General features: G+C 33.1%; 1 protein-coding gene across 1 annotated transcript; it reads left to right on the top strand.

Annotated features, from left to right (window-relative positions):
• The first annotated feature begins 2567 nt into the window (after window positions 1-2567).
• Window positions 2568-7806, top strand: LOC104235425 (endoglucanase 11-like). The gene is made up of 6 exons (XM_009789183.2): window positions 2568-2813; window positions 2912-3124; window positions 3569-3769; window positions 3908-4162; window positions 6828-7121; window positions 7248-7806. The coding sequence occupies exons 1-6, from the start codon at window positions 2586-2588 to the stop codon at window positions 7617-7619; spliced, it is 1563 nt and encodes a 520-aa protein (XP_009787485.1). The 5' UTR covers window positions 2568-2585; the 3' UTR covers window positions 7620-7806.
• Window positions 7807-13176: the final 5370 nt, after the last annotated feature.

The following is a 13176-nucleotide window of genomic DNA, read 5'->3' as shown; positions in this document are numbered from 1 at the left end:
AATCGACTGTACCTATTTAGTATGTATTACTCTGGAGAGAGTGCATATTTAGGTAGTTGTTGAATAACATCACTCCTAACGTATATGAGAGATCAATACGGAGGGTTTAAAAGTGGGATTAGGGATAACAAAATCTTGGGTGTGATCCGAGTGAGCCGTACTTAATGCCAGTTAGCGTAATTTGGGAGAATATGTCTAGTAAATTGTGGTAATTACTCGGGAGAGAGTTACGACAGTCAGAGCACTCATGATCGGTAGAGAATACTTAGGCGAATTTATAGAAACGTAGCGGGAAGGATTCCGATAATAGGAAAAATCATAACTCTAGACCTCCTTAATCTTGTCTCTAACCCTTAGTATCTTTAGTTGTTAATTTACTCTTTTAATTTATTAGTTAATTAGTTAAACACAAGAATCTTAATATCTATAAGTTAGGAATTGTTCAAGCTTGTCTTCTTGGTAATAGTGAACAGTTGTAGCTAAGCCTTAGATCTTTCTGGGATTCGACTCCAGACTTGTAAACCGGATTATATTTGCAATGTCCGCTTAATCCTTTTTATAAGGCATTGTTGGGCGTGATCAATGGACCAAAAAAAAATAATTTCACATAAACCGAAACGGAAGGAGTAGTGATTTTCTTTTTTTAGTGAAGCAAGTCACAAGACGGGCATATTGATGAGGAAATAAATGAGTTTGCTTAACCAAACGTGAATGAATTCATTGCCTTAACAAATCATAACAATTACAATGTACATAATCATATCATTTTACTAAATGATTTCGGATAATTGATTAAATCTAATTATCTAGCTTCTAAAATTGGTCTAAGCTTTAATTGTCCAAGAGAAAAGTCTTTGTATTTAGACACATACAAAGTAAAATTTGTAAATTAATTTCCAACAAGTTGATATTAGCATAATTATTCTTACTCTCAGATGTCACAACCATTCAATGGGTGTCCTATTTTCGGGCTTTGGCCAGATGCAAGTTACCAAATTTCATCAATCACAATTCACAAATATGCTATAATAGGAAAAGAAAAAGGACGAGTTTTATTTCTTTTTTTTTTCTTCACATAATTAGCAGGGTAAACTTTAAACACTTCACATATGCACCAAACCATAATTATATACCATCAGGCAATAGATTGAGGTAAAAATATATAAATATTAATTAACCATAGTACGAATAAGCTTTTACCATAGCTTAATTGCAATGTGCAGCAAGTGGTAGATGTAGTCTTAGTGCTATACGTTTAACCGAACCCATAATTTTTGAAATTATTGTGAGTTAAGTGCTAATAACTTTACAGATTTAAACCTTCCAGTGTTGATGTGGTCAAAATGTGGCACTATATTTTATTCTCTAGACTATACCTTGAATTACAAATTTTAATCCTTGATGTGCTAAACATAGGGCATATTCAGGTAAATTTTATTTAAAAACCAAGGAATATTGAGAAATTGTTGGTAAGAGACGTTAGTTATAACATCACAGTGCTGAGTAGCTAAACGTCCATTGCTGAATACGTGTATGAGCATTTCCCTATATTTTTTCCAGGGAGTTTAGGTAGTTTTGTTACAAGTCATTGTACCCAAATCATTAAAACATAACAATAGGAAACGAGGATCACTATTATATTACTAGGAATCTGAGTGGAAACTTGGACAAGGATTTGATTATTTTAATTAACTAAAGAGTTTAAGTATAAAATTTGGGTTCTTCGTATTGCCAAAAACACGCGTTTTACTCATTTCGAATTTGTTTTTGGTCCCTCAATTATTGATAAATTCTTATTTTGGCTCTTGTGATCTATGATTCAGCACATTTAACTACTAATTCATTAAGATGTGTGCTTTTGTTGCTTTTATGTAGGAAATATGTTATATTTAGACTATTTTTAGAAGTATGTTATCCTCAAATATAAAATAACAATATAAGCATAACTTAACACATAAATAATTAAATGGTAATTTGCGAATGTTCACAAGTAAAAGGATCAAAATTGCGCATTTCATTTAATGGAATGTTAAATTTACTTATAACATGTTTGACCAAGTTTCAAAAATCAACTTATTTTGAGAAACTTTTTTTTATATATACGTACTTTTTCAAAAGTACTTTTGGTGAGAAGCAGTTTGTGTTTGGCTAATTAATTTGAAAATCACTTTCGAGCAAAAATTAGTGTTTGGCCAAACTCTTAAAAATGCTTATATTTCTACTCAAAATACTTTTTTTCCTCTAAAAACTTGGTCAAACACATTAATTTTGGAAAAAATAAAAATATTTTTGGCTTCTCCTCCGCCAAACAGGCTATTAGTCAGGTATCACAAAGACAAAAATAAAACTTCCACCTTTACAAATATTTCCACATTTTGAGCTCTAATTTAATCCTAAAATAATCTTTAAGGTCTAAACAGCAAGGCAAAGGACTCAAATTACGACATAAGTGAGCTTGACTTGGTGTAACTGAAATAGTGAGTGTAAAAAATTCTAAGGCTTTATAGTCACGTGCTAGTCATTGTATATATATATTATATATATAAGAGGAAATAGAGAGAAGGGAGCGAGAGGAAAACAAAGGCATGGAAGCTAAAACGCAGTACAAATCCTCACGAAGATGGTTTCTTCAACATTGGACAGCAATAGCTTTTACATTTGCCTTTGTTCCACTCACTCAATCATTGGATTACGCAGAAGCTCTCTCTAAAAGTCTCCTTTATTTCGAAGCTCAACGCTCCGGTCGTTTGCCTTACAATCAAAGAGCTACTTGGCGTCACCATTCCGGCCTTACTGATGGCCTTGATCAAGGGGTCTGTACAGTTTCTACGCTCCGGTCGTTCATTCACATTGTATATATCTTTTTTTGTTTGTTTATGTTTTTATATTTTACTGCGCGTGTAATTAACAGGTGGATTTGGTGGGAGGTTATTATGACGCCGGCGATAATGTTAAGTTTCAACTTCCGATGGCTTTCACTATAACGATGCTTTCGTGGAGCGTCATTGAATACGGCGGAGATATAGCAGCTGCAGGCGAGTATAAGTACGCGCTTGAGGCTATCAAATGGGGGACTGATTATTTCATCAAAGCGCACACTCATCCTCATGTTCTTTGGGTTCAGGTTTTGTAACTAACTTTTTCTGTTTCTTTATAGATTTCAACAACATGTGAAAAGTCCCTTTAATCACGCCCAAATAACTGCTAAGCTGAGTGGAACTATCGATTTCCAACTGAGTCACGTTCGTACCCTTTTGATTTCTTAGTGGGTCCATTTGTTATTGTCTTTATGGACGTAAATCAAGCAGATGTGATTAATTTCTTTGAATTCCAATGGACATATCGATATTTACAGCAATGGGTTCCGCCTATATACGTGAAAATATAATCAATGCATATAATGTATTTATCCCTTTTTCCTCTAATTATAACTACAAATGTAATACGTACTGGCTCTATGGTTCATTGAGCCATTTACCAAAATTTTCTTAAAGTATATATGTTGTGGAGAACTTACATGTACTTGAAAATTACTGCATTTAAATATTGAATTTGCCACTATGTGCAGGTGGGTGAAGGAGAAACGGATCATTATTGTTGGCAAAGACCGGAGGACATGACCACATCTCGTCGAGCTTACAAAATCGACGAAAAACATCCCGGATCAGATGTTGCCGGAGAGACAGCAGCCGCCTTGGCGGCGGCGTCAATCGTGTTTAGGAGAACAAATCCACATTACTCTCACCTTCTCCTGGTCCATGCAGAACAGGTAACTAACTTATTTAATTTCTAGTAATGACTTTGTTTGAATACTAGTATATATATACAAGTGGCATACATTTTAAAGTGATACTCCAAATATTGATTGTTTACAGTTTACTTATAAAATTCTTTTCCAAAATTGTAGTTGTTTGATTTTGGTGACAAGTTTAGAGGGAAGTATGATGCGAGTGTAGGAGCAGCCAAAGGTTACTATCCATCGTTGAGTGGTTACATGGATGAGTTGTTATGGGCAGCTTTGTGGTTATATAAAGCCACCGACAATTCCCATTATTTAAATTATGCTTTACAAAATGCTCAATCTTTTGGCGGGATCACTTGGGCCATCTCTGAATTCAGTTGGGACGTCAAATACGCTGGTCTCCAACTACTTGCCTCTACGGTAATACCTTCTATACACTCTTAAGTTTTCAATAAAATAAGTCCGGCCACCATGTTTACAATTTAATAAATCTTAGTCTTTGTTAATATAGTAAATATATAGTAGTTTATTTTGAAACTTTGATTTTGATGTGTTACCCCAAAAAAATGGTTTCATGTATCGTTGAGTAGGTAGATCTATGCTTTAGTTGATTCTATTATTGAGAATTGAGAATACATACATATGCATGCATGCTTGGTACAAGAAGATTTGTACTACTCTTCTTTTTCATTTTAATTATTTTACACATGTACTTTTTTGCATTTTACATTAATACTTGGAACATTGCACATATAACAATAAAATTAGGTAAGTTTTGACACCTATTGAGTTGTAGATGTATGATAATGTGAAACGAGCTTAAGTTCATAGAGACAAGGAGGATCCTTGCCCTTGAAAATACAAACACCATATATTTTAGGTACAACTTATGTTAAATCAAGTTATTAATGGAGGGAGAATTAGTCCAAAATCATGCATAAAAGTAGGGGTATACATAGGTCGGGTTGGTTCGGATTTTACAATTACCAAACCAAACTAATTATGTCGGGTTATTAAATCTAAAGACCAAACCAAACCAATAAAACTCGGGTTTTTCGCTCTCGGTTTTTCTTGGATTTTCTCGGATTTTCGGGTTATTCGGATTTTTTTCCCGGTAAAATCTTCGTAGAACAAAACATATAAATTGTGCTCAAAATATTTCTTTAATCCTAGTAAGATACAACTGTATAAAGTATTTTCCAATAAAATAATACAAAATAATAAGAAGTGTCATGGCATTATCCTAAAATATTCAACAATAAAGACAATAAAATTATGTAATATAAATATTGCTAATTAAAAAAGTCATAATAAAAATAAACATAATCTAAAAGTACTAAGTCATGCTAAAATAAGTAGACTAATAAGGGAGTATTAATTACATGACTTTACGCTAAAAAAAATAAAAATAGGTTATGCATTTTTATCTAAATTATTACAAAAGAAAAAATAGATATTCAATACATTCTCGTTCGTAGTATTGAATATAATGTCTTTTGTTAGCATTAGTATTGATTTGACTTTGATTTGGGCTTTTGTTAGCATTATTTAATTTACTAATGTTAATGGATATAAACTTATTGGAACATTCAAAAGTTCTAAGTCCAATCTTGAAATAATACCTTAAAAAAATTATGAAATTTTTTAAGAAATATTTATAAATTACATCACAATAAGTATATTTATATATTAAATATATCTAAAATTTCCATATATGTAATGTCACATTGGTTTGGTTTTGGTTTGACTTTCTTTAGTTAAAATCAAACCAAATCAATTATGGTTGGGGCACCAAACCAAATCAAACCAAACCATGATCGAGTTTCTTTTCTCGGTTTGACTCGGATTATCGGGTTAGTGCGATTTGTCGGTTTCACCCCTACACAAAAGTAATGCGTTTCCTTTTCCACTGTGACTCTTATCTGCCATTTTTCTCAATGGGCCGAGGTAATAATCAATGTTCTATAATTGGGAAGCCACATAGTCGGTAAGGGATTTAAGCTAGATATCCACTAGAATTGTAGTAACTATTTTTTATATCATCTATGCAATTTAGTTTATTATAGCAGATTACTTATTCCCTTCCAATTTATGTGAACTTGTTTGACTGAGCGCGGAATTTAAGGAAAAAAATGAAGACTTTTGAAATTTGTGGTCCTAAACAAGTCCAAATGAGGCCAGAGTATTTATGTGATTATAAAAGCTTCTCATTAAGTGTAGAGTTATAACTTTAAGCTAAATTGTTACCAAATTTAGAAAGGGTTCATTCTTTTTGGAACGGACCAAAAAGGAAATATGTTCACGTAAACTGGAACAAAAGGAGTATATTTTATTCTAAGTTATCGATTAGTTCTTATTAAACCGAGTTGCTTACAATTGTCTTTTAAGTTGCTTGATGGTGAAATGTAAGTTCAGAAAATAATGAATTATTAGATGAAATTAATTTCATAGAGACAAGGGACCCAATTGTCCTTGAGAATACAAACACACATATTAACCAGTTAAAGCAAAATCTAAGTTAAAGCGAGTTGTTTGTGATGAAATCGATGAATAGTTAGTCCAAAATCAAGCACAGAGGAAATCAAGAGTTGTCCTTTTCCACTATAATCATTAATTTGGCTTTTCTTCAACTCAATGGGCCACCGCGTCTATAGATCTTCTTGTTTATGGGTAAGAAGTAAATGAACTTGAGTTCATGGTAATGTCTCCATGTATGACATGACTTGGCCATTGTTTTGTCCCGTTAGACAACTTTCCTGCTTTTATTAACAATAATTTATCACCAAAGCTTACTGTCTAGTGAAATAAAACTTCTCACACATAAATGTGAGTTCAATTCTCGTTGTCCCTCTTCTACGCTCTTCCGACCTTCAAAATACTAACCACACGTTAATGGTCGCGTTAAGTTTTGGATGGTGATTGGCCATTACCGACCTACTTTAGTCCGTTTTTTTGGACGATTTTTCCTGAATTTCTAGTAGTGTTACTATATTTTCATATTGTGATGGATTTTTTCCAGAAAAGAATAGCAACAATTTGACCGCGCGCTAACACGAATGACTTGCGTTTTTCCCCTATACTGCAGCTGTCAATTAGGCAAGGGAAGGGAGAGGAAGAACTCAGCAAAATTCTCCAAGAATACCGTTTGAAAGGAGAACACTACATTTGCGCTTGTCTGAACCAAAACAATAAAACTAATGTGCGTCGCACCCCAGGAGGCCTCCTCTACATCCGCCAATGGAACAATATGCAGTACGTCTCCAATGCAGCATTTCTCCTCATGGTCTATTCAGATCATCTCCGGGAAACCAATCAGATGGCCAGATGCGAACGGCGTTTCGTGGGACCCGAAGAAATCTTCGCCTTTGCTAAATCACAGGTTCAATTTTTTAAACTCAAACTCAATCCCGTACAAGGCCAGATTGTGATAATAGGTCGATATTGATTATACTAAATTCTGTGTATGCTACTGCTTATACCAATTTTTACTCATAAAAAATAACAGGTTGACTATATATTGGGTTTGAACCCAATGGGTATGAGTTACTTGGTTGGCTATGGACCCAAGTATCCCCGAAGGGTGCACCATAGGGGTGCATCGTTGGACTCGTACAAAAAGAAGAAGAGCTTCATTAGTTGTACCCAAGGCTATGATAACTGGTTCGGACGGAAGAATCCAAATCCCAATACTCTAACTGGGGCATTGGTTGGTGGGCCAGATAACAAGGATCGGTTTAATGATCATAGGAGAAATTACATGCAAACAGAGGCTTGTACTTATAACACAGCTCCTCTTGTTGGGATATTTGCAAAATTGCATGCGCTGGAAAGAGATACCGACATTGAAGATTCACAATTATTTTCTGCTAATAAATAGTACAGTTACACTATTGATGATAATTCCACGTAAAGGCAATGTTTTGATTTGATTGAAGAAAGAAATACAACAAAAGGAAAGTCAAAAGTATATATATAGTAGCTCCATTTGTTAAAACATTGTATTCTTCATATGCTGTTCCACGATAATCTTCTATGAATAATAAGATTTACATTTCTTCTTCCAATATTTGTCTTGCTTGAATTTCTTCTATGAATAAGATTTATTTTTCATATTACATAGTACTAGTTACGTCTCTGAAAGAAAAAACAACAGCCTGCGCGCTAACATAGGGGTGTACAAAGGAAACCGACAAACCGCACCTACCCGATAATCCGAGTCAAACCGAGAAAAAAAATCCAATTATGATTTGGTTTGATGTTAGAAAAAAAACCCGACCATAAGTGGGTTGGTTTGGTTTTAACTAAAAAAAGTCAAACCGAAACCAAACCAACCCGACATTACATATATAGAAATTTTAGATATATTTAATATATAATATACTTATTGTGATGTAATTTATAAATATTTCTTAAACTTTTTCATAATTTTATCTTTGAAGGTATTATTTCAAGGTTGGACTTAGAACTTCTGAATGTTCCTATAAATTTTATAGCCATTAATATTAGTAACTTAAATAATGCTAACAAAAGCCCAAACCAAAATCAAATCAATACTAATGCTAACACAAGACATTCAATTCAATATTACGAATGACAATGTATTGAATATCTATTTTTTGTTTTGCAATAAATAAGATAAAAATGCATAATCTATTTTTATTTTTTCCTTAGCGTTTAGTCATGTAATTAATACTCCCTTATTAGTCTACTTACTTTAGCATGGCTTTGTACTTTTAGATTATATTTATTTTTATTATGGCTTTTTAATTAGCAATATTTATATTACATAATTTTATAGTCTTTATTGTTGAATATTTTAGGATAATGCCATGACACATCTCATATTTTGAATTATTTTCTTGGAAAATACCTTATATGGTTGTATTTTATTAGGATCAACAAAATATTTTGAGTACAAGTTATATGTTTTGTGCTACGAAGATTTTACCGGAAAAAAAAATCCGAAAACACGAGAAAAATCGAGATTGAAAAACTCCAGTTATATTGGTTTGGTTTGGTCTTTAGATCTAATAACCCGACACAATTAGTTCGGTTTGATAATTACAAAATCCGAACCAACCCGACCTATATACACCCCTAAATATAAGTATATAATTCAAGATTTAAGAGAGAAGGTGAGACTAAAATAGGAGGGGCAGAACTTGAAGGATAGCTACCGGCTTAATAAGAATTCATTAGTTTTTGTCCAAACTCTGTATTTATATTAAAATTTTCATTATATATATACAAAAATACCAAATTACTAATATCTAACGCAGGGTTTAGAATTCATAAAGTTCAAATACTAGCACCTTCTCTAAAATCGAGGTAGAGGAGCAGTTGCAATTAAAGTGTAATTCTGAATTTCTGGTGCTGTTGACGGTGAGGAATGTAAATAGGAAACATGATCAGTAAGATTTATATGCTTGATCTGATGCGTGTTTTAGGATCGGCTGGCCTTAGTCTCACCTCTGATTATGAGAATTTGCCTGATAGTAGGGGGAATATCTTTTATCACTTGTCTAGAAAAATAAATGAAAACTTAGTTAGCTAATTGTTTACTCGTTATTGTTGGAAAATACGGGATAGCGACACCATAACCAATATCTTCAAGTTTATTAAGACGGTGATCAGGGCCCGGCTCTAACAGTGTATGGGGTAAGGCAAGTGCCTTAGGCCCCCAATTTTGGAGGGCTCATTTTTTAGGAATAATATATATTTTATAGGTTTATAGGTTTTGTACTTTACATTTAAAAAGAAAGAAAAACTTTTAGATATATTAATAAATTAAAGCATAAAATAATAGAAAAATAGTTTTCAATTTGATTTTATTTGATAATTCTACTTTTTACTCTTCTTCCCAATTTCATTTCACTATTCGTAGACATACCTTTTTTTCTTCCTTAAACAAAAGAGATTGCTCTGATGGTAAGCAACATTCACTTCCAACCAAGAGGTTGTGAGTAGTCTATTTGGAAACAGCCTCTCTACCCCAAGGTAGGAATAATGTCTGCGTACACACTATCCTCCCGGACCCCACTAGTGGGATTATACTAGGTTGTTGTTGTACCCTCTTTCCTTCCTCTTTATTCATGCTCATCTTCTTTCTACTAGATTTTTTCTTTCTCCAAGACTCCAACCAGCCAACAACTAAATATTTTGGAATCAAAGTCTTCAGATTTCTTGAATCGGTCAGTCATTGGGTAATATCATTCAAACTTTATAATATTATTTTCATTTGTTATTTATTATTTTATTAATTTTACTCCATACATATTGTTTAATTTTTTTTAGAATATAAATATGTCAACAAGAAAATATGCATTCGGTTATTCAAAAATCAAAAAGAAAAGAACACTTGAAAAGTTTATAAAATCTCAAAAAAGAGCTCTTGATAAATTTTTGACAAACAATGAAAAAATTAAATGTGATAAATTATAAGAGTTAAAAAAAATTAAAAACTTTAAGGCCTCACTTTTTATTTTCGCCTTGGCCCCATATAATGTGAAGGTTTAATTCCTCGTAGGGACGCGTATTATGCGATCGCACAGTGAAGGGTCATATCAGTGCCAAGTTGTCAAACTCCAAGTTCAACAGCTACGTTGTTAATTTGTAGTATTTTCACAGTCGAATTTTAATGAGGTAAAGATATTTTTATATAGTACCTAGTAATAGTTTGTCATAGGTTAAAATGACTGTAGAAGACATACGTATAAATCATGTATGAATTTTATGATTTGAATTCACTAGATTGTAATAATTTGAGATAAAGTTGGAACTTAAGGTACTTCTTTTGCAAATTTGCTATTGACTATAAGTCTATATAATCAACTTTTGTAGCTAAAAATATAAGGTGCTTCTATATATTTGGCATCTCCGTCATAAATTATTCAGACAGTTTAGCGATATAAAAGTTAATGAGTGAGGTCATCATAAAACTTATTGGTATAATTTGTAGTGACAAGAAATATAAGAGATAAGTTGATAGGATATTATCATTGCCAATAAATTATAACGTCAAACAATTTAAAGATAAATTCCTAAATATATAAATTTGCCACTACTATATACGGGATTTTAAAGAAAAATCAATAATTTAATAGAACGAATATATTTAACACTAATAGAACACCTTTCGAGTTAATTTCTCACCGAACAGAAGACGGGATGTAACTATTAGATATTACATGTTGTATAGTTAGTTGCAAACATACACTTGTAAATGGTATATTAATTAACTTACCATACATGAAACATTGAAAAGTTCATCGTGTAGTGTGACTATGACATGATCAATAATTGAATAATTAACTTATGAGCCCTTTACTTGTTACTTCCGTAACTTCAAGATTTAAAATTAGAGCAGATAACAAACATAAGCTAAAAATTGGGTAAATTGCTTTTGCAGCTTTTAATTATTTTAAATAGGAATAATTACAAGTTGGAATTTCCCTAAAAAAAAAAAATAGTAGATGACAAATATGTGCGTGCGAGCATATATATATATATATGCGCGCGCGTACGTATATATATGTGTGTGTGCGCGCATGTTAGCACATGTAACAAAAAATGCCCTTTTAAATAAGTTGTGAACACTTATGTTTGGGTAAGACTTCCGCGATCTTGTATTGGTGGAAAATAGACTCGTCACGTGGACTAATGATATGTTGACATGTGACACAAGAATCAAACGAATAAAAAAATGAAGGTTAGGGAAAGCATGAGTTAAACACCCATGGGATCGCTTACAAAGATACTACCTGACAGCTGTAAAAGAAGAAATAGGCGCGAGATGAATAATTAAAGATCATGAGGAAGAAAGGTTCATTAATAGCCACGAATATGGAAAGAAATCGACAAAATCCTTGATTGTACGCGATTTGATATTATTACCATAACCGTTATAAATTATCCAAGTAACGGGTAATCAATGTACCAAATTAGTAAAGAGCAACAATTAAGCAGGGCAAAATAGTTATACAATGTACCCTTATATAAACCCCCTTACCACATTTTGTACGATCATCAAGAATATCACAGAATTATACTGTCAACCACTTATTTTTTTATTCTCTGCTATTTGAATAATTTTGTTCTCCATTTTTGGAAGGAAGTTGCGATTATCAATAAGATTTCTTTTCCCTTATTCTCTCAATATTTTGTTTCTATTATTTATTATTCATTTATATTAGGAAAAGTGAGGTAAAATTGGTTATTAAAACCCCGAATTATTCTATTATTTGCTTTGACAAGAAAATTATTTTTTAGTTAAACAAATTAATTTTATTACCTGAAATCAAGTAATCTTTTTTACTTTCATTTTATATATTTAGTCTTTACCAACAAATTATGTCTAGCACTAATAAAATTATTTAGGTTCAGGATGGACAACAAGAAAGAACTCCTCCACACCATACACCCACACATACTCCACAACGTTCACGAGAAAATTCACCTATCAGATCCGCTTATGTCACGACCCTAAAATAGACCCGATCGTGATGGCGCCTATCGTGAAACTAGGCCAACCGACACAAACCCAAACCAACCTGAAAATCATAAGAAGTCATTTTAAGCCATTAATTAACCAAAATCCCTTAGTATAAGTTAACATAAGCAGTGCGAAATAAATACATAAGCCCGACATCGGGGTGTCACAAGTCATGAGCATCTATTACCACTGTTCTGATGACATCAAGGCCAACATGGCCGAAAAAATCACAAAAATACACTAAGGAAGAATAAAGGAGGGAGAAAGCAAGGCTGCGATCGCCAGACAGCTACCTCCCTAACTCCGATGAACCTGCCACTGAGTAATCAACACCCGCTACCGGATTTAGAAATACCTAAATCTGCACACAAGATGCAGGGAGTAATGTGAGTACGCCAACTCAGTAAGTAATAAAAGTAAATGAAATATGAGCAGTAAGAAAACACGTAAACCATGTCATAACGCTACAACAAATACAGTACATTTCCAAAATAGTACAGAAATCATTTATTTCGTAAGTCAAACTCAGTTTTAGTAAAACCCCTTTTCTTTTTAAAACATCTTCCAATAGTTTCAAACAAGTGATAAAACAGTAAGTAAAAATGATAAAAATGTAAACAGTCCCTCGGGCAATAACATGTACCATAAACCGCCCTCGGGCATAATATCAACAGAACCAGCCCCTCGGGCTACCTCACAATCACTCGTAATCAGCCCCTCGGGCATAACATGAATCAAGAACCACACCTCGAGCAAAACATGGATCAAGAACAGTCCCTCGGACAATAATATGAAACAACAATAGCCCATCGGGCTACATCACATCACTCACACTGGGTACCTGCACTCACTGGGGGTGTTCAGACTCCAGAGGGGCTCCTACAGACCAAACGCTATAACAAGACATCTCGTGGCATAATCAATTAGGCCCTCGATCTCACAT

This window comes from Nicotiana sylvestris, chromosome 7 (assembly GCF_000393655.2).
Source record: "Nicotiana sylvestris chromosome 7, ASM39365v2, whole genome shotgun sequence".
NCBI classification, from domain to species: domain Eukaryota; kingdom Viridiplantae; phylum Streptophyta; class Magnoliopsida; order Solanales; family Solanaceae; genus Nicotiana; species Nicotiana sylvestris.
Note: the sequence above shows the minus strand (reverse complement) of the source record. Positions and strands in the feature narration are given on the sequence as shown.

What these genes read in the sequence shown, in the direction of transcription:
- LOC104235425 (XM_009789183.2), top strand. Translation starts at nt 2,586, where the DNA reads ATGGAAGCTAAAACGCAGTACAAATCCTCACGAAGATGGTTTCTTCAA. An exon ending in TCCTGGTCCATGCAGAACAG is followed by an intron (nt 3,770 to 3,907) that starts GTAACTAACTTA and finishes CCAAAATTGTAG; the next exon opens with TTGTTTGATTTTGGTGACAA. An exon ending in TCCAACTACTTGCCTCTACG is followed by an intron (nt 4,163 to 6,827) that starts GTAATACCTTCT and finishes CCTATACTGCAG; the next exon opens with CTGTCAATTAGGCAAGGGAA.